Source organism: Diuraphis noxia, unplaced genomic scaffold, assembly GCF_037042655.1.
Source record: "Diuraphis noxia isolate RWA-SAM2 unplaced genomic scaffold, SU_Dnox_SAM2 contig0002, whole genome shotgun sequence".
Lineage (NCBI taxonomy): Eukaryota > Metazoa > Arthropoda > Insecta > Hemiptera > Aphididae > Diuraphis > Diuraphis noxia.
This window is the reverse complement of record NW_028301712.1, coordinates 58,421,286-58,441,600: the sequence shown is the minus strand read 5'-3', so window position 1 is coordinate 58,441,600 and position 20,315 is coordinate 58,421,286. Positions and strand designations below refer to the sequence as shown.

General features: G+C 27.3%; 1 protein-coding gene and 2 non-coding genes across 3 annotated transcripts; 1 reads left to right on the top strand and 2 right to left on the bottom strand.

Moving 5' to 3' along the window:
- The first annotated feature begins 5,035 nt into the window (after nt 1–5,035).
- On the top strand, nt 5,036–5,198 carry LOC149058717 (U1 spliceosomal RNA). Its single transcript, XR_016190659.1, has one exon. It is a non-coding gene; the product is annotated as a U1 spliceosomal RNA (small nuclear RNA).
- A 3,794-nt stretch (nt 5,199–8,992) lies between these two features.
- Nucleotides 8,993–9,155, bottom strand: LOC149058716 (U1 spliceosomal RNA). The gene has a single exon (XR_016190664.1). It is a non-coding gene; the product is annotated as a U1 spliceosomal RNA (small nuclear RNA).
- Nucleotides 9,156–11,734: 2,579 nt separating this feature from the next.
- On the bottom strand, nt 11,735–18,114 carry Secp43 (tRNA Selenocysteine associated protein). The gene is made up of 6 exons (XM_089220483.1): nt 17,450–18,114; nt 17,198–17,386; nt 15,234–15,393; nt 14,956–15,121; nt 12,854–13,032; nt 11,735–12,733 (listed from the first exon to the last, which is right to left on the bottom strand). The coding sequence occupies exons 1-6, from the start codon at nt 17,669–17,671 to the stop codon at nt 12,612–12,614; spliced, it is 1,038 nt and encodes a 345-aa protein (XP_089076609.1). The 5' UTR covers nt 17,672–18,114; the 3' UTR covers nt 11,735–12,611.
- Between the last annotated feature and the right edge of the window lie 2,201 nt (nt 18,115–20,315).

Sequence of the window (20,315 nt, the reverse complement as noted above, 5' to 3'; positions counted from 1 at the left end):
ATGTTATTAATTAGTGAACCAGTTATAATAATATGCGAAACCGATTTCGATCGTACGTACCTTTTCATGTTCTGTAACGACTAACCGACCACCATCACCGTGAATAATAACACTAATATATCATAGGTACATTTCAAATATTATAAACATCATGTAAATAATATATTATATTATATTTAAGGTATTAAATATTAATAATAATATATCATTAAACAGCAGCCATACTGCTTTACGGAACGAGAGAAAACAAATTATTTAGTTATACATTGGGTTCGTAGATGGCGCAAAAGATCTTAACAAACATTTATTTTTTAAATGCTCATTATGTTCAATTATTATTGATTATAAAATATATAATATTGTATAGAGTTACTATTCAATAATTAAACCCAATGTTTGTGTTGAAATCTGTTTAATTTTAATTCCGTATTTCCATATTGTACAGACTGTAGACGAAAATAGTAAAAATACAGTTAAAGTGAATACTGGTTATTTAGATATTATGATTTATGGAATATAACTAAGAATATTATTTGCTTTTGTCAATATTAAATTATTGAAGGGATGTGAGTGAGCATTTTTGAAGTGTGATAGGTACTTCATAGTTCACATCCACATTCCACTTATTAAAATACTAAACAAAAAACCAACGAAAAATCAGATAATATTGTATCTTAAAACTTTATATTAGATTCTAATATTTTTTTATTTTATTTTTATTACAAAACAGGGCAATATTAAAACTAACAATACACACAATTGGAACACACATAATTAATAATAATGTTGTTATATATTTGTTTTATATTTTATTAACTATATTTTAAATAAAACAATAATAAATGTGCATGTAATCAATAGTTATAAATTATAATAATTACATAAATACTCCTGCTATCAAATCATTTAATTTTCCCAATCACCCTGATTGAATAGCAACATAATTTGTGAAAGTTTTATTAATTTAAGTTGTAGACCAATTTTAGAGCAAATCAAGTTTTGTTATTTAATTATGAAGGACCTATAATTGTGTACCAATTTTCGTTCAATGACCTTAGAAACAAATTGAAATTATTTAATATATAAAATATTTGGAATATGATTTTCAGTACAAATTTGGTTGGAGGCCAGTTCCTTAACAATTGAAAGTGAAAAGTTTGCAATGTATATATGTACTTCCAGCTCTAGAGGGCTTCTAAAAACCAAATGTTAAAATTAAAAATTACCTGTTTCAAATGTTAAAACATTTTCTTCATCAAGATTTGAAAAAAAGTATACCTACTGAAAAGTAAAATTAATTTTTTATGAGTGTTTGAAGTTAGATTTTTTCAACATTAGATATTCACCCATCATAAATTAACAATTTATCATTTAAAACGAATAACTGTAAATACTTGAAATGTTCACAAAATATTATATTATAAGTATTAGTATTATTAAAATAGTTTTTTCTATAGGTATGATTTAAAAAATATTTTTTCTCTTATTGAACTAAGTATAGACATTGGAAATGTTGAAATTTTTTAGAATATCCATATAAATGTTTTGCTATGTCAAACTGCTTTAAAATGTAATTAATAAAAAATAAATCTTTATAATTTTCGTAATATACTTTTACATCAAATAATAGTCAAAATGATAATTTTTACAGAATCAAAATGGCAAATGCTATGTTTAAGTAAAAACACTTTAATTGGTTCAACTAAAGAAAACTTTAAGTTATTAGATGTGTTACCATTTTAGTCTGTATATAAAAAATAACTACTATATATATAATTAAAAACTTTGAATCCTTGCTTGATATGAAAAAGGTAATAATTAAAAGAGAAAAAAGAGAATTTGATGTCAGAATGGAGTATTCTATAAAAGTGTTTGGTCAAAAATGCATAGATTATCTAGATCCAAAACACTACAACTTAATACCAGTAAATATAAAAAGGGACATATTCTATACATAATATTCAAGATCTATACAGAAGGGAATCGCATAACTATAGAGATGAAAAAAAAAATCAGTTTTGGTTATTTTCAATACTTGAATAAATAATAAGGAATTATATTAAGATAGTTTAATTATTATACCCAAATATTATAATCAATTATTAATTTTAATAGAAACATTTTTTTTTATTTTGAAGTTTACTCAATTATTGTTTTATAATATACAATAATATATACCTATCACCCTGAAATTCTTTTTTTGTACTGCACGAAGTAACAATTTTCACTGCACAATTACTTTTCTCACTGCACAAAATGTGTCATACTACACACTAAAAAAAACACTGGATATGGATTTGTTGGAATGATTATGGAAAGCATAAGCGTATGCACAGGGGAGGCAGGAGGCACCTGCCTCCCCTGCAAAATTGTCTGCTTCAACAAGATCGTATATTTTACCTAACAATTTTTGATAACATTTAAATAATTATATGTATATGTTCAATATTCATTATTGATATACTGGTACCTACACTATGAAACATTAATAAAACATATTATACTTACCTACCTATTTTAAAAGTTTTTCTTATTTATTAATTTTTTTTCATTATGTATTTCTAATTTTTTTTTTTTATAACTCCTTGATAAATAAAGATATTATTATTAGAAAGAACTTATTAAAAGCTTTTTTGATAATTTTATGTTTAATCTAACTAACCGCATAGAATGATATCATGATTTAATAGAACCATATACCTACTTGATTTTGTATGTGGATTAATTTAAATTATCATTGCCTCACACCAAGGTTTTGTCTGGGAAAAATCGTGGGGGGGGGATTGGAGTCTGGATCTAAGGTATTGCCTCCCCTGCCAAGAAAACCTGCGCACGCTTATGATGGAAAGTAATAACTAATAAAGTAACTTTAACTTACTTGTTATGTTTTGAAAACAACAGTAATGATAATAATTTGTGGCCTCAAAATAAATATCATTGCACACGAGCCTAAAAGTTCATAGTTATGGCACTGAGGCCAAATCTAAGTACCTATAATTACACTTCACTAAGTTGAATACCTATTCAAATTATTTTCCATGTTTAGTATTAACTGAAGAAGTGCAGAAGACAATTTCTGATGTTAATTATGTGTGCTATGTAAAATCGTTTGTAAAGTATTGCGTTTAAATGTTATTAATGTCATTCATCAAAAACAATGATATCAGAGGAGTAGTATTGTGCAAACAAGCCTTCTTTGCTGTCGACTCTAACCGGAAAAAAAAAGTTATTTTCCATAAAATTTTCTTACCATAGATTTTTTTTTAAATTCATTAAAAAATTAAGTAGATGATGATTGCATAAATAATTATTTAAAAATGTACAGAGAAGCTATTAATGAGATAAATAGGTGCTTTAAAGTTTTATGAGATAAGTATAATATATTAAACATCTCTAAGATTAAACTATAATATATTAAAATGGAATTCCTAATTGAAAAATAAAATGTTGTGATTATGAGGTGTAAAATTGTTGTTGATGATATTGTAAATGATAACCTATAAAAGTACCTATTGGCCTATTTATTTATTCATTCATTGTACTTATTTACCTATTCAATTATTCATAATAATAATTTATTTAAAAAAAACTAATTTAATTAATTAATCAAGTGGTCAGAGTTTCATAAATCAAAATTTGTGTATTTCTTGTAAATCTTCTGACGTCTAGAAGTTCATTGTCCATTTCAAATAAATATCAACTGAAATAATTAACTAGATTTATATTTAACATAAAATATATTACATAAAAACCAACAACCAACTGTTACCAATAAATCATATTGTTTTAACTCCAATTTAAAATTTGACGAAAAATAGATTTAACTATTAGAGGACATTAACCATACTAAATTAGTTATATCTTATATTCAACCTCAAAACAAAAGCCCACAACAGTTTTTATCAGTTATTTATATAATTTCCAGAATTCCTAAAATTGAATAAAAGTTCATACAATAATACACTAAATTTGGTTTTCTTTATAGCAAAATGTTATTTTAAATGTGTTAAAAAACTTTTTAATGTACCTATGTTAAAAATATTAACACTACTACCATTGATTATAGAATTCTATAATCAATGCTACTACCTAGTGGACGGATTTAAATTAGGTTAGTTATAAGATTTTTATAGGACTAGAATAATTAGATAGGTACACAATACTTAACTAAATATACTCAAATTCACCTGAATTCTTATTTATTGAATCATTTTGAGAAAAATTCCCCTCTATCTATATTTATTATTATTTTAAAGAGAATGTGTTCATAAGTGCCAATAAATATTAGATTAAATAATATTCTTTTATACTGAATTAAAAAAGTCTTCAGCTTCATCATTGTTTTCCAATAGAAGTGACTTTTTCTTTGGTCCCTATTGTTGGTAGTTAGTACTTACTTTACAGTAAATACAGCCTTAACAATAACACTGGCGAACAAATATATCATACAATTTAAAAATATTGATTGGCGATTATTTAAAAAATATAAATTTCTAAAAATTATTAAATTCTAGTTTTATTATATTCTACAGATTACAGCTACTGGTACAAACTATAAAGTAGACACGGTTAGTATATTAACCAAAAATTATTTACAATCGTAAATTAAGTTTACAAATTGTATTATTACTGTAATAGCAAGGAGAATAATATTATAATGGTTAATTATTATTTATTACTTATTCAGTATTCTTAAAAAAAGAAACACTTGCGCCCAGCGGTGAATGTTTCAAACGTAAGCACTAAGCTGTGACGGCGGAATCAAAAAGTGCGTTTTCCTCTTCACTCATAGAAAGCGCTGCTCGTCGACTGCCTTTTTCAGCAGGCATTTACCGAATCATATAGCCACGTAATAACATTTTTAAAATCTCCATAAACGTTTTTAATTTATAAAATTGTCATCGCAACCTTGGAAGCGATCTTTGGTTACCGTCATCGTCGGGTAACTAATGTGGTAGCTGGTGTGCTATGAGCGTGTACCATTTTTGGATTACTAGAGCACATGATATAAGATCTCGGTACACGTCCAACAAGCATACTTACCTGGCGTGGAGGTCAACCGTGATCATAGAGGCGGTTCCTCCAGGGTGAGGCCGGTTCATTGCACATAGAGCCGGTTGACCCCTGTGAGTATCCCTAATGTGGATACCTCGGGCGCAGAATTTTTGATAGCTGGGACTGCGTTCGCGCCGTCCCTCACATATTATAAATCGATTACTACACTTGACACTCATGAGACATAATAAATGTTCCTATCTTTCATAATGTTCCTCCTGAAATGAAAGTACTGATTGTGGCCAAAATCCAAACTGTCCATAATTCTTGGGAAAATTATCATATTTTAGTATATTACGGATTTTGCCCAGGCATACCTAATCGTGAGATGTGACCAACCTCATTTGAGCAAAATAATAAAATTATTGTATACTAAAAATAAATCTCATACTCCTAAATACGTTGTTAGCTTTAATATTAGCGTGAAATAATCTATTATTAAATTTAAGAGAACGTGATACCCGCATATGTTATCTCCGTCTTACAAGTGCATAACATCTCAAATTTTACGCTCAGAAAGTCAGAAGAACATGACGTGTAGCTCTGTTTAAAGCGAGTTATAAATCTTTAAACATTGTAAATAGTTTTTACATCTTAAAATACTCATAACTCGCTTTTAAATTAAAATATAATAAAAGCCTATGAGGTTGTCTAGTTAATAATCTTACCTCAAAATTTTACAAAAGGTCAATTCACTCTAAATTTTAAATTAACAGCTACACGTGTTCTTCTGAGCGTAAAATTTGCTATGTTACGCACTCGTAAAACGGAGACAATAACACAATATGCAGGTATCACGTCTCTTAGTTCTGTGATTTTTCATCATGGCCATCTATGACTCAAATCCCATTGGATATAATTAATAATTAATGGGTTAGATGTAACGATATGAGCATGGAATGCTGACCTAGTGGCGGAAAAGTTGTTTATATAATATTCTATAGATAAAAAACCTAAAATGTAAGGTATAACAGAAGGCCAACGATGCTAGCTGAATATTATTATTTTTATATACAAATAAATAAAATCACGATTCACGACTTATTTTATAAAACAAACCAAAAAATCATACCAAAAACACTTCGTTATAACTACGTATGTGTAAACATTAAGTTTAAAAATAAAATAAATTCAATAATGATTAAATCCTTAAAAGACGTTATATATTATGGAAACTAAGTAAAATTCCATTTTGTAATACTACAAATTTGTTCAATTACTTGGATGGACGTAGAAATGTAGAAGTATACTTAAATATATATAAATATAAAACCACTCCTATTTTTTGTAATTAATAATGTATAAACAATATGTTGACTACTTGACTAAGTATTTAACAATAAATCTTACAATTAATCTTATTTTTCGTCATAGGTATTTGTGATATTATAAAATGGCATTTTACTTAGTTTTCATAATATATTACGCCTTTTAAATATTTAATCATAACAATTTTTTTTTAACTTAATGTTTACACATACGTAGCTATAACGAATTGTTTTTGGTGTGATATCGATAAAACGAATATTGGTCGAGGAGACGTCGAAGTACCTAATAACTTTCCTGATTATGTTTCTAGTTTCTATTCACTTCGTACCTTATTAGTTTAAAAATAGTTAAAGTTAATAAGTAGATAATATATTATAATAATAAAATTAACATATTATTCACAAAAGTAACATAAATACAAAATTACTAAAAAAATTGTATTCAATAAATACATTTACCGCTTTTAAAATATACGTTAATGAATATTAAATACAACGAAATAGTATAATATTAATATGTAATAAATTACGATATTACTGTACATTTTATTGAGTCAATAAAAATTAAATACATAAACTGTTTACTTACTTTTAAATTGTATTCTTTTTATATAAATTATACACATTTCAAATTTATAGTTTGTGCAGGTTAGTGGATTTTGATGGACATTTAAAAAATATGCATGATATACGTTATTACGTTAAGTGCAAAGTCAGGTAGAGATCATCAGATAGGAGATTGGAATAATATTATGTTTGTATTTAAATATTACGGCCTACAATTTCCTAAGTTGTCATTATATATTTATTACCATGTGGGTGATTATTTAGGTAACATATTAATACTAATATTTTTATGTTGCTGTTTTCGTATAATAGTTTATCAATTATATTTTTATCATTTAGTATATCTGTAAATCTACAAAATTGAATACCTATTTAATTAAAATGGCAGATACTGTATTATACGAAAACAGCAACATAAAAATATTAATGTGCCTATATCATGTAAAATAAATAAATTTAAATCAAAACTTATTGAAACGCCATGTGTCTGTGTAATAACTAATAAGTAATAAACCATATACCTAACCTAACCATGTGGCTAAAAAATCGTTAAGTTATTTTTGTTTTTTTAGATAACGTCTTTAATAATACGGTTTTCCATTTATAGTAGAAGAGCTTACCTACTGGCTACTATTAATATAAATAAAATCATAATCTCTTTACATTTTTATATTAGTTATTTCTGCTTGTAATAGGATAGACTTTCACTATTGATTATATAGAATAGAATATTATTAGTTATTATAGTCTATTCCAAGGCTGGGCAAGTTAATGATTTTTTTTTAACTCAGTTAGGTTAAGTTAAATTTAAATTTAAATCAAGTTAATAGTTAAAAGTTAATTTAAAATGTTCCATCAATTGAATTAAGTTAAGAGTTAACCAAAATTTAATATTAACTTTTTAACTCAAGTTAAGTTAAAAAAAGTTTCTTGTTTTCTTATAGGTAAAATTAAAATAATCGGAACCTAAAATTGTTCATGTAATTAGACCAAAGAACTATTACTATTTTATGTGTGCAAAAGCTAACAGTACACATTTTGTTAGCATACTTATAACCTTATAAAATGTGTACCTACCAGCAATTTTTATTCCTACAATAGTTCACAAAATTAAATAAAATTAACTTAACTTGTTTTTGTTTAACCCAGATGTTTTTGACATAAAATAAAACACAAGACTTTTTCTCAAACATGTTATAAATACATTATTATATTAATTACCTAAATACTCAAAGACTATTAAAGTTAATCAATAAATAATTAATAAACTTGATTTTGATTTAAATTTCCAAACTGATTTTAGTTTAGTAAATAATTACAAATGTTGTTTCAAGTAGTATTAAAAATAAGCTCTTAATTTTAAACTCAACTTCACAACTTTTAATTGTAAAAAAATATGTTTTGTTTTGTATTTGTTTACATATCCTGCACGGTCCTAGCGTTCGACTTTAACAGTGACATCTGGTCGTGGTTAACTGGTTACTGTATTATGTAACTATGTAAGAGAGGTTAACTGTTGTTAATTTTGCTATTAATGATTGAGGCCTGTGTCTGCGAGCTGTGACCCGTAGTGTGCCCGTTTTTATAGTTTATTACTCTAATTCTGAGTTACATATTTTACTAAATATTTAACGAATCAATAGTGATCTAAAATCCATGATTTTGAGGCACTTTTAATAATTGTATTCTAGAAAAGCACTAAATATAGTATCAGATAAATGCGTACAGGCTACGGTTCTAGCTAGAATCCACGATAGTAGGAAAAAAAATGATTTAATGCATTCACAAATATTCATGCGATGCCTTTTCTATGCATCTAGATCAGTCGTATGAATTTATTAAAATAGTAAAATAGAAGACAAGGAATTATTACACTTACGAATGCGTCATGTAAGACCGTCATAACACATATAATTCACAATCAAACTTATTTAATTTGAAGCATAATATTGTCAGATTATAAAATAATACGTAATTCTCATTAACCGAATGATCATTTTCATTCATGTGGAAATGACCAGACACTATTTATGACAATTTCGTAATAAGTCGAGTGTTTCTACAGTAATTATCATGAATGTGCGAAGTATTTATGTATTATGTAGGGACGGCGCGGACGCAGTCCCAGCTATCAAAAATTCTGCGCCCGAGGTATCCACATTAGGGATACTCACAGGGGTCAACCGGTTCTATGTGCAATGAACCGGCCTCATCCTGGAGGAACCGCCTCTATGATCACGGTTGACCTCCACGCCAGGTAAGTATGCTCATTTGGACTCACGAATACGGTTATATGTGATGTGCAATTTACCCGATGTGGTGCGAGTCGGTTACTAAACATGACTGAACGTTTGCGTTCGGTCTCTTATCGATGCGATTGTGGGTGTCGTGGGGCATAGGTAAAACAACGGAAACGTCTACCCGTTTACACCGAATGTCAGTCACTGTTTATCCTGTCCCGAAATCAGTCTCTTGTAAGTGTTCATTCGACTGTCCGATGGCACTTCTGTGGACAGCGCCATCTGTGGTACGCAATTTGTCACTAACTGCAATGTTGCCGCCGGACAGCAGTCAAATTGAATATGATTCCACAAATTCTCCACATTTGCCGTCTCGACGCTTCTTTGAACAATCGTTAATAAAACTTTTGTCGTGTTGGTTTAAAATTTAACTACGAACTCGAGTTCTCAAATTTTTTTGTCAACATAACATAATCTCAAGTTTTACGTACAACGAACAATGATTCAATATGTTTTACTATTTATTTTAAAACTTTGTGATTAACATTTTTATTTTATAAATCCAAAAAATTAATTAGAAATTGAAACACGTTCACGGTTTGGGTTAATCGTAACATTGAAGGTTTACATGTTACTAATAAGCACGATCTAAAATATCTTAAAGCGTGCTAATAAATAGTAACATAACTAAGTGATTTACCATCTGTAAATAATTATAATTGAAACAATTTGCAGTGTATGAATAAATGAGATAGGTATATGACCGCTTAGGATTAAGTTATCGATTTCAAAATTTATTTTTCAATCAACAGTTTTCAGCTTTTATAATGTCCTTTACTTAGTATCAAGAAGTCTTTCTAAAAATAATAATAATAGGTACTTTATAGTGTATAATAAATTATTAAAATATTATCCTTTTATTTAGTATTTTTCTTATTTAAATTTATTTATAAATGATTTTTTTTTTGTGATGGAGTCTCAGCTCCTTCTGTGGTAAAGGCTCCCTTCAAATATCCATCAAATTTTGCAAACGCACATCAATACATGTTATGACACAGTCACGCTGCTTCTTGTCAGACACAAATGATACAAATACCTATGTAATGATATCTTGCAACATTTTAATTATTTTTATGGTATATTGTATATTTGGTACATTTCAATTAGGTACTAATCAGTTACATTGGCGCACATACGGGGGTGCCAGGGAGTGCTTAGCACCCCTAAGTCTTAAATTAGCACCCCCAAATTATTTTGAATTGAAAATTTTGTTTTAAGTGTAATTTTGCATTTAGAATGAATTATTTCCAGTTTATATCGGTAATGCAATAATTTTTACTAAAAATGTTGTTTTCGTATACTGCAATGTCTATCGGAATGATGATTTATTGATATGAAAATAATGATATAAACTAAAATTATTTAGTTTGATAGTATAGAAATTTTCAGCTATCTATTCTTAGTTAGTAGTTTTTTAATATGGTGTTTTTGATTCAGTGACAACTTCACTGATATTAAATTATTTTATTTTATTATTATTTCCATTTTGCTGCATAAATACCAACAATTTATTAATTCAATGTCAAGTAATAAATGTAATATTTTATATTTTTTTTTTTTTTTTTTTTTAAATTTAAATAAGGCTTCAACTCCTGAGGTTATTAGCCTGCAGTAAATACAAATTTTATATTATTCACATTATATTACTTGTTTCAATATTTCCAGTACATTTAAATTGGGTAAAAAAAAATGATGAAAGTAGTGAAAATGTAGACAACCCTAATTTCAACACTTGTTCATTTAATTATATTATAATAGTCGTTATAATAATCGGTTATAGGATATATTGAAAATCATATTCATTAATTTGAGAATTTTAATGTAGTAATGTAGTAATTTTTTGAAATATTAAGTGTAACCGTATAGGTGGTGTGTAGAGAGAAAGTCTCCCACTAGTCACTTTGAGGTAAAAGATTTTAGCACTCCCAAGTTTAAGACTGAATGTGCGCCTATGATCAGTCATAAGTTATAACTAATCTACTTCAATAGCTATTTAAACTTCTGAACAAAAGCTTGCCTTTTTATAAACAATATTCCAATAAAACTTTACTTTTGTAAAATTATAAAACAAAATAAATTTAAATAACCAAAATATTATTATTTTAAGTACAGTATGAAAATATAAAACTGGTACTTGGTAGGACTGTGGGAGTATTATTAGATACTACTAATGTATTCATAAATTAGAATTCCAATTTCAATCACTTTTGAGTTCTAGATAGGAATTTAAGATAGATTACTTGCTTAGTCAAGAATATTACCATTGTATAGCCACTTAATTTTAGAAAATGAGGTACCTACTTACTACTTAATTTTTTTTTTTGTATGGCGCTATGTCTGGGAGTAAGCACGAAGGCATAGTTCGGATACCTATTTGGCAGAATTTCTATTGTGGAACCTGTAGGATTCTGCCATGCCCTGGAATAGTTAATTTAAAATGTATAACTAGAATATATATTTAATACCATATTTTAATTTAAAAAAAAAAAAATCACACTTATATGCAATATATCCAACTATGTGTAAAAATAGCAACTCATAAAATCAAAAGTAAATAATTATTTTTTAGATATTTTACATTTATAGTATAAAATAGTTTTGAATAAATACTGTCTCAAAACAATTTAAACGTCATTTAAATTTACAACATTTTTTGATTATTTTGAAAGTTGAATACAAAATCAAATAACAATAAAATATAATATTGATGTCATTCCTCAAAAATATTATCCTTTATCTTTCTTGTAATGGGTGATTTTACTCTAAGATTACTTATAAACACACACACAAAAAAAAAAAAATGATTCCGAGTAAATGGATTTAGTGTGGTGATATCCTCTTAATTATAAATAAATCACATTTATAATCAATGCTATTACTTGTAACTATAAAATTTGATTAAAATAATAGTTAAAATACATGTTTAATTTGAGTCAGCCTTAATTAAAAAAATATAAGTAAAAATAATACAGGATATACATTGTTGTTTAATATTTTAACTTAGTTACATCAAAACATAATTACATAACTACAACTAAAATCACCTTATCAGTATCAAACAAACATAAATATAATAAGAAATTATTTCAGAAAACAACGGTTACCTAGAACATAAAGGATTATAGATTTATTAAAACTTATTTAGTAGGTAGGTATAACAATCATGATATTATACAAATGGAATTAATATAATTTTTGGTTAATCAATCTAAATAAGAATCAATAGTTTATGTTATAATTTTATTAATAATCTAAGTTATAATGATTTGAATAGTAATTTTATTTATCCAACAGAATTTTTTGTTATCTTTAGTTATATTTCTAAAAGATATAAAAATATAAAATATAATTATATCATGTTATAAAGTATAGACAAGGAATATGAGATTTGAAAAAAACTAGGTTAAATGTTCTTTAATATTTAAATAATTTCTATTGAGTCGAGTGGTAGCCATTTAGAACTTTCAAGCGCATCCCATAAATTGTAATCTTGTGTGACGAGGTCTTTGTTTAATGCATCTACGTCAATTGATTTTTTGTAATCTGCAAAATTTTTAATTTATAAAAGAATATAGGTACTAAAATGACATTTATGATTTTAAAAACATATTTTTAAATTTTAAAATGTATTTAGTTATATTTTGTTGAGATATGATGACATACCAACTAGATTTAAATTGCCATTTGTTTTAAGAACAGTATTTTCAATAGCTGGTTCTGGCTTAAGCATACAATTCTGACTTTCTGGTTGATTCCATATAGAGTATCGATGCCAATAGTTGGTTTCAAAATACTGTCCATAATCTTGACTAGCCTTATACCCTTGAGAGTCATTTGAAGCACTAAAATAATATATCAGTTATAGAAGTGAAATAATATAATTACCAAAACTGCAATATTATTTAATACTAAGCTTAAGTTATGACTCAAAACAATTTATTTCTTAATATCCATTTAAATTAACAAAAAATATATATATTTTTTTAAAGTCAAATAATAATAAAGTATAAAACTAATGTCAAATCTTCGACAATATCCTGTATAATATTTGTAATAAGTAACTCTTAAGATTATTTAAATCATAAAAAAAAAACAATTTTATATGATTGTAATCCATGTTACGCGAAGAGTTGAGAGAAAAAATAAGTATTGCACTACATCCTCTTAAATATATATATTATTCAAATTTCTGGCAAAATGTAGATATAAGAATATTATCAGGAATGATCAACATAATATATTATGATTTAACATACAAAGTTCATTTTAGTACACGTAATATTATTTATATAAAACAAGTTTTGTTATTATCAATGTTGATTATACTACATTGATATATTGATATCCACAAAACACTGGTAGCTGATTAATAAATATTGGATATTGTAATAAAATTAATATGGTTAGTGGAATCATTTGAAAATTAATTTTCGATTCTTATTTTGAAGTTTTGCACAAATGTAAAAACAAAAAAAGTACTTTTAAAATTTTAAATGTTATTTTTTTTTTAGAATTTACAAAGTATCATAGCAACTATAATCTAGAGCTTTTTTTAATGTATCATTAAAGATAATTACCTTAAAAAGTTATTTTGAGCCATAGTTAAAAATTGTTTTTATTTTTTGGAAATACAGCAGAGCCTCGATAGTCCGGACGAATTCAGACCGAGCATCGTCCGGATTATCGATTTTTCCGGATTACCGGAAGTTTTTCAAAATTACCTACCTACTCAGATTACTAAGATTTTATTTTGAATTTCACTATCTTTATATTTATTGCATTTTAAATTAAAAGAATAATAATTAAATTAAATTAAAACTAAACTAATGAATTACAAAAAAAATGTTTATAACAGTATGTAGACCTTAAGTACCTACTGTAGTCTGTAATTTTTTAGTGAATAATACTTTTAATTTTAATTTCAAAAGCGAGGTCCCTTAATCAACGTACCAACAAAATATCAGTACTATACATGTTCTCATCTTCCGCCCATTGCAATACAGTATTCAGTGCATTCACAGCTTTTGAAGGAGAAACTTTGAAAGAAGCATTGATTTATTATGTACCTACATACATGTATTAGTCTTTACTAGGAACAGTAGATAATAAAAATGACGAAATTGTATTTGTCGATAACAATATTTTATAGATTAATTGGGTTGCAAGAATTCTCGTAAAATTTATTTACTAACAAATGGAATTTTGCTGTCCGGATTACCGCGTTCACCGGACTATCAAGGCTCTACTGTAGGTATTATTTGTATCCCAGATTAAATGAGTGTTATCGGTATGAGATAAAAGTAATAAAAAGTATAAAATTTGATAACCTATTAAAGAACTGGTTTTATTACAACCTAAATGTATGAATTTTAATAATCCTATTTTCTTGTACAATTTATTTCAAATATCAACATGAGATGATGAACTAAAAGAATGTTTTGAATAAAAAAACACTTAAGTTTTGTCTACTATACAATATTTTGGAGTACAACAACAATTGATTTTGGGAATATTTGGTTCTAACTGATAAGAATTCTAAGAACTTCTACAATATTTCAATTACAAAGCATGGTTTAATTTACATAGTTTAAGCATTAAGTAAAAATATAAAAACTAAGATACACCATTTAAAATATAATCAGTATTGTAATCATTTTAGTAAAAATAAAAAAAATAAAATTAGTTAATAGATTCATTTTGTAATTTTATAGGTCCACACTTAACAATAAATTTAGAAAAATAACAAAACAATGAAATCATCTTACACAACAATATGGCGTTCTGATTTTGGTATGACACTGCTAACCTTAATTAGTTTAGAACCAAGACCTGGAAAACCATTCATATTGTTAAGACAATGCTTTTGTTCTTCTTCACTGCCAAAACGAATAAATCCGTATCCTTTACTGTAACCAGCACTGTCCAAGACCACTGAAAAGTTATAACTATATATTAAACTACTATTATAGTAAACATGGTGTTTAATATTTATAGACAATATTTTTAATGACAATGAACATTATTTTACATTTTTAAGTATTACCTTTAGCTGTACGTATAGATTGATAACGGCAAGCAAATGTTTTATATAATTGATAGTCATCTACATCTGAGCTAAGTTCACCCAACCACACAGAAAAATCTTTATCACTCGTAGTATTTTTTCCATTATTTCCAGCATGATTGAGTTTAAATCTTACAGGCTGTAAAATATTTTAAAATAAATACCTAAGCTTTACTGAAAAAAAAAACCCTAAAGATTTCTATTAATTGTTTAAAAATAAGTCATGTATAACAATGTATATTTAACACATCTTATATACCTAACACAACACAACAATTTAATGTATAAATTATAATAGTATGACTAATAAATAATTATAAATTGGTAAATATATTAAACTGGCAATAATAATAATAATAATAATAATAATAATTTTGTCAAATTTATTTTAATTTGTTCAATCTGTATAAAATATTTTTACAACAAGTAAAAGATAAAGTTCAAGTAATAGATTGAGGAATACATAAGATGGCTTGGTTGACGTGATAGAAATGTTCAATAATAGTATTTCATGGTGTGGGTAGTGGTTAGTTGACTAATAAGTCATGGCACCAGTTACACTTGAAACATCGTCCAAGCCTCCAGGGTAACCTGGGATTGTTCGAGAAGAGAGTTTTGATTGAGGGGGTTTCGGTGGAAGCATTTGTATAGAGTTTTGACAAAATTTTTGACAATCGGAATGAGCAGGTCCCTGTGGAGAGTATCATTCGATAATACACCAGACACATTTGGATTGACATTTTTAGATTCTATTTATATTTGAGTCTTTAGCTGATCCCCAGAGTTGAATTCCGTACGACCAGATAGGTCTGAGAAGTAGTTTGTAGATAAAAATATTGTTATGTAGTGTGACATGTTTTGATGAGAAGAGGAAGTGGCGAAGCTGTCTTAGACAATTGTAGAGAACTAGTCGTTTGTTGAGTATGAGGGTAGCCCATGTGAGATGATAATCTAGATATAGACCTAGGTAACGAAAATTTTGGACAGTTGAGAGAGATTGATTACTGAATATGTTGGAGAGGGGGTAGCTTATGGATCTGAGTGTGACTGTGCAGAGGATGGATTTAGATTTGTTGAGTTTGAATCCCTACTTTTTGTACTACGCAGAGAAAAAATTCTCATCAGCAAAGTAACAAGTGGTGGAAAATTTGGTAGTGGGTTGATCTGATGTGTACAGGTTGAACAAGCGGGGTGCTGCTACAAATCTTATTAATATGTCAGATAGAATCTGAGAAGAAAGTCTGTCTTTAATTTAAAGAGCCGGTCATGATTGTCAAACACTATAATTATTTTAATCAAATAATTTATTCGTATTTTTTATTATGTAATTTTATTAATGGATGTTATTTTTAAATACCATATTGTATTGCTTATTAATACTAAAAAAATCTAAAAAAATTGAGTAATAAATCATATTTAGTATTAAAATTAAAAGCCCTAGCGTGTGTATCAGTAAGCATTTATTGGACAATATTATAACATTATTATTGGTTGGATAAACAAACTAGCAGTAGCATCTGCTGTGGCTAGCAACCTCAACTGTGAAAAATGTGTGTAATTTTATACATAATGTATATTATGGTATTAATAAAATATTATATAATGATTGTGTATTATATCTATACATTCTATTTCATAGTATTCTGTTATAGTGTTATCTAAATATATGAGTAAAATATTATATACCTATTATACATGCGTATTAAAAGGTTTTATAAAATACCTGACAAAAGTATGAAATTGGTATTATAGAGTGTTAAACTAAAAATTATCTTGTATTTATTTTTATAAAGTTGCTTTTTTACATGGTCCATATTTCTTTTGGTTTAAACAAATTAAATGTTTAAATTTACTGGTATTCGAATAGATAATAAAACAACTGTTTGATTTGATTGACCCAGAATGAATATGGACAGGGAAATAAAAATAAAATTACTACTTACTGGATTAGTACCAGGTATATATTTTCCATTAAGTTTATGCATAACAGATACAGGATCATAGAAGTCAACAAATGCATAACCAGCAGTTTCACCCGTATTTTTATTACGCATCAACTTAACATTCTTTGGATATTCTCCCATCTTTTGAAATGCGCCAGTGATGAAGCTCTCTGACATATAAGGTTCCAGCTAAAATAATAATACTTCATTGTTATCTATTACCAAAAAATTATAAAATATGGTTTCACATACACTTCCCATCCACAAACTTGTAACATTTTGTCCGGGAGTTGATACTTGTGGTTGTTGGACTGGTACATTTGGACTTATAAAAGTTGCAGCTGTTTGCGTCGGTGGTGGAACGTTATAAGCAGGTTGTTGGTTATAATTGTACATTTGATAGTAATTAGATGGATATTGCTGATATTGTTGATTATATTGTGAATACTGAGGAGTATACTGATTTGTATACATTTTGATATAATTGTAAAAATAAAAGAAGAGCTGGATTAATTAACTATTTTCTAGACACAACTGAAATGAATAAGTATTTAATGAATTCAATTATGTAAGACAACAGAACGATATAATATCATTAATCGTAGGCTACGGCCGTAAATAAATGTTTTATCTATTCATCCAGTCATATAGCAAAAGCAAATTCTGTACATCCAGCAACCACGGGGCACTGACTTTTCCGAGTTAAAAGTGGTTGATTTTTGTAGCGTTGTCTGTTGAGTCTTGAGTGATTCGAACATTACCTGACGTGTGGTTTACGATTATCAAAAATTTCATTATCTTTATCGTAGTCTGGATACAGTATAAACAGTAGGGAAAGTCAGCTGTAATAACATTACATGCTTATGCTTTAATTATTGTAGCGACTATGGGACGAGACTAAAAACAGTAAAAACGTTTAGACGCGCCCAAAAAATGCGTTTGATTATGACAAAATACTGATAAGGTTTATAATTAAAATAATGATATTGATAATAAAATAATTTAAAATTTAAATAATAATATCCTAAATCGTGTGACAGCCACCACGTTATAAATTACTTATAAATTATAATATTATTTTACATTATAAATATTTATCGATACCGATTACCGAATATACACTACGACGTCTTATATAATAATAGGTCAAGTTATAACTAACATTATGACTTAAATACTTATATGAATATCAGAATATAGGACACTTTTCTTAAACAGTTAAACCACAGAATTGATACAATGGTTAAACCTCAGTCGTGGCTCAGTGCGCGACTGGAAAGCTGGAGATATGAGACTAGTGAAGTGTAAACTGCTCATCAGATTATGGAGTACGATTTCCAGAAAAAGGCCGCTTATGTGGAGCAAGTTGTGTTCCTGTTATTTATAACAATATGTATAATATGTATTGTATACTTTGTAGCTACATATTATTTAAGCATAATCTCTCTATTTATTTATTACTATTAGGTTAGGTTATTGCCTCGATGATTATTGCTCATTTGTAGATAGGTATATTCTATGAAAGACAGAGATGGCTCTTATCCACAGATATATAAAAATACCAGATGGACAACACTTTACTCATAGCCGTAAAAATGGACGAAATTCTTTTATCTAAGAGGTGAATGTTTACAAAATATAAATTATGATAAAATGATAATTTTATGGCGGGAATCCAAAATTATTAAATAATATAATACGAACATTTAGAATTGCCGCGGTTTTTTTAAAATATTGGGAAACAATGAAATGCAAAACTTAGGCCACGCTTCGTGCTGCTATAGAGTGTTGTGAAACAGACTATATCCCACGAGGCCACGACTAGTTTACTTGGCAAATATTTGGTTATTTGGTACTGGTGGTTACTTGTAACCTTGCTCTTTACTTGCCATGCCGTCAGATCGCCATACTTGTACAATTATTTGTCACTGGTGTCGTTCCCGGCGATTGTCGGTAAATGTGACACAAGTCAAAGGAACGGCCAATATACTTGTACTACTGATCCCACGACCGATTCGTATAACAGCCAGCAATGGGAACAGTGTACTTGGCTACTCGTACAAGTGCTCCAGTATTGGCGTACTTATCAAGTACGCCAGCCGGCTTTAGACGATTATCATTAAAAATTAAAAATTAGAATTTATTGCAACAAACAAGAAGTGGAATACAGAAAAACATGTTTAATAAACTAGTTTCAATCTGAGTTCATATTAAAAATGAACTAAAAATTAAATTAAAATTAAAGTTTATGGTATGTCATATTACAACATAATAAAGTAAAACAAAAAAAAAAGAAAACAATTTTTAATATAAATTTTTTTTAAAAATATAAAAGAAAATTTATATATTATATATATATATAATTATATATATTTATTATTTAAGTTATTAAAATTAGTTAATAACCTACCGATTCAAAATTCAAACAAATGTTGACTGCAAAAAAGATGAATTTGATAAAATTAAACCTTCAAATAAGGAAAGAAATTTTATAAATTGCAAATTTTTTTTGCTCATACGGTATTTCGAAAATACTGTCAGCCTTACTACGATCACCTTAAGTTAAAGATTGAAGCATTTTTTCTACTATAAGAAATGTCTACAGACTCAAACTACAAAATAAAAATACTTGTCTTATTGTTATTTTTTAAGATGGACCTATAAACTTTCTTCCATTAACAAAACAATATTATAAATTCAATATAGTATACCTACTTTGATTGTTATTTATATAATTTCTCAGGACATAATATATAGATTATATAAGACCAGTGGATTACCGGGAGGGGGGGAGGCTAAAGAGACTTCACTACTTCAGGCCACGTTGTGGTATACATTTTATATGATAATAGGCATAGTTCAAACTATGAATTATGAAGCATATTTCTAAAAATAGTTATGTAGAATGTAGAAATATTCTGTGTATCATTAATTGTTTGTAAAGGTTATTAGTTACAGGATATATTAATAACAGTTTAGTATAAGGTAATGGATATCAAATTTTGATTTACTTTATTTCGCCTTCCTTCTCCATTGAACAATCTTAGGTATGCGGATTGCTACTGAGTAGATATTCAATAGGGACATGCAATACATACTTTATGTACAGATCCCTGGA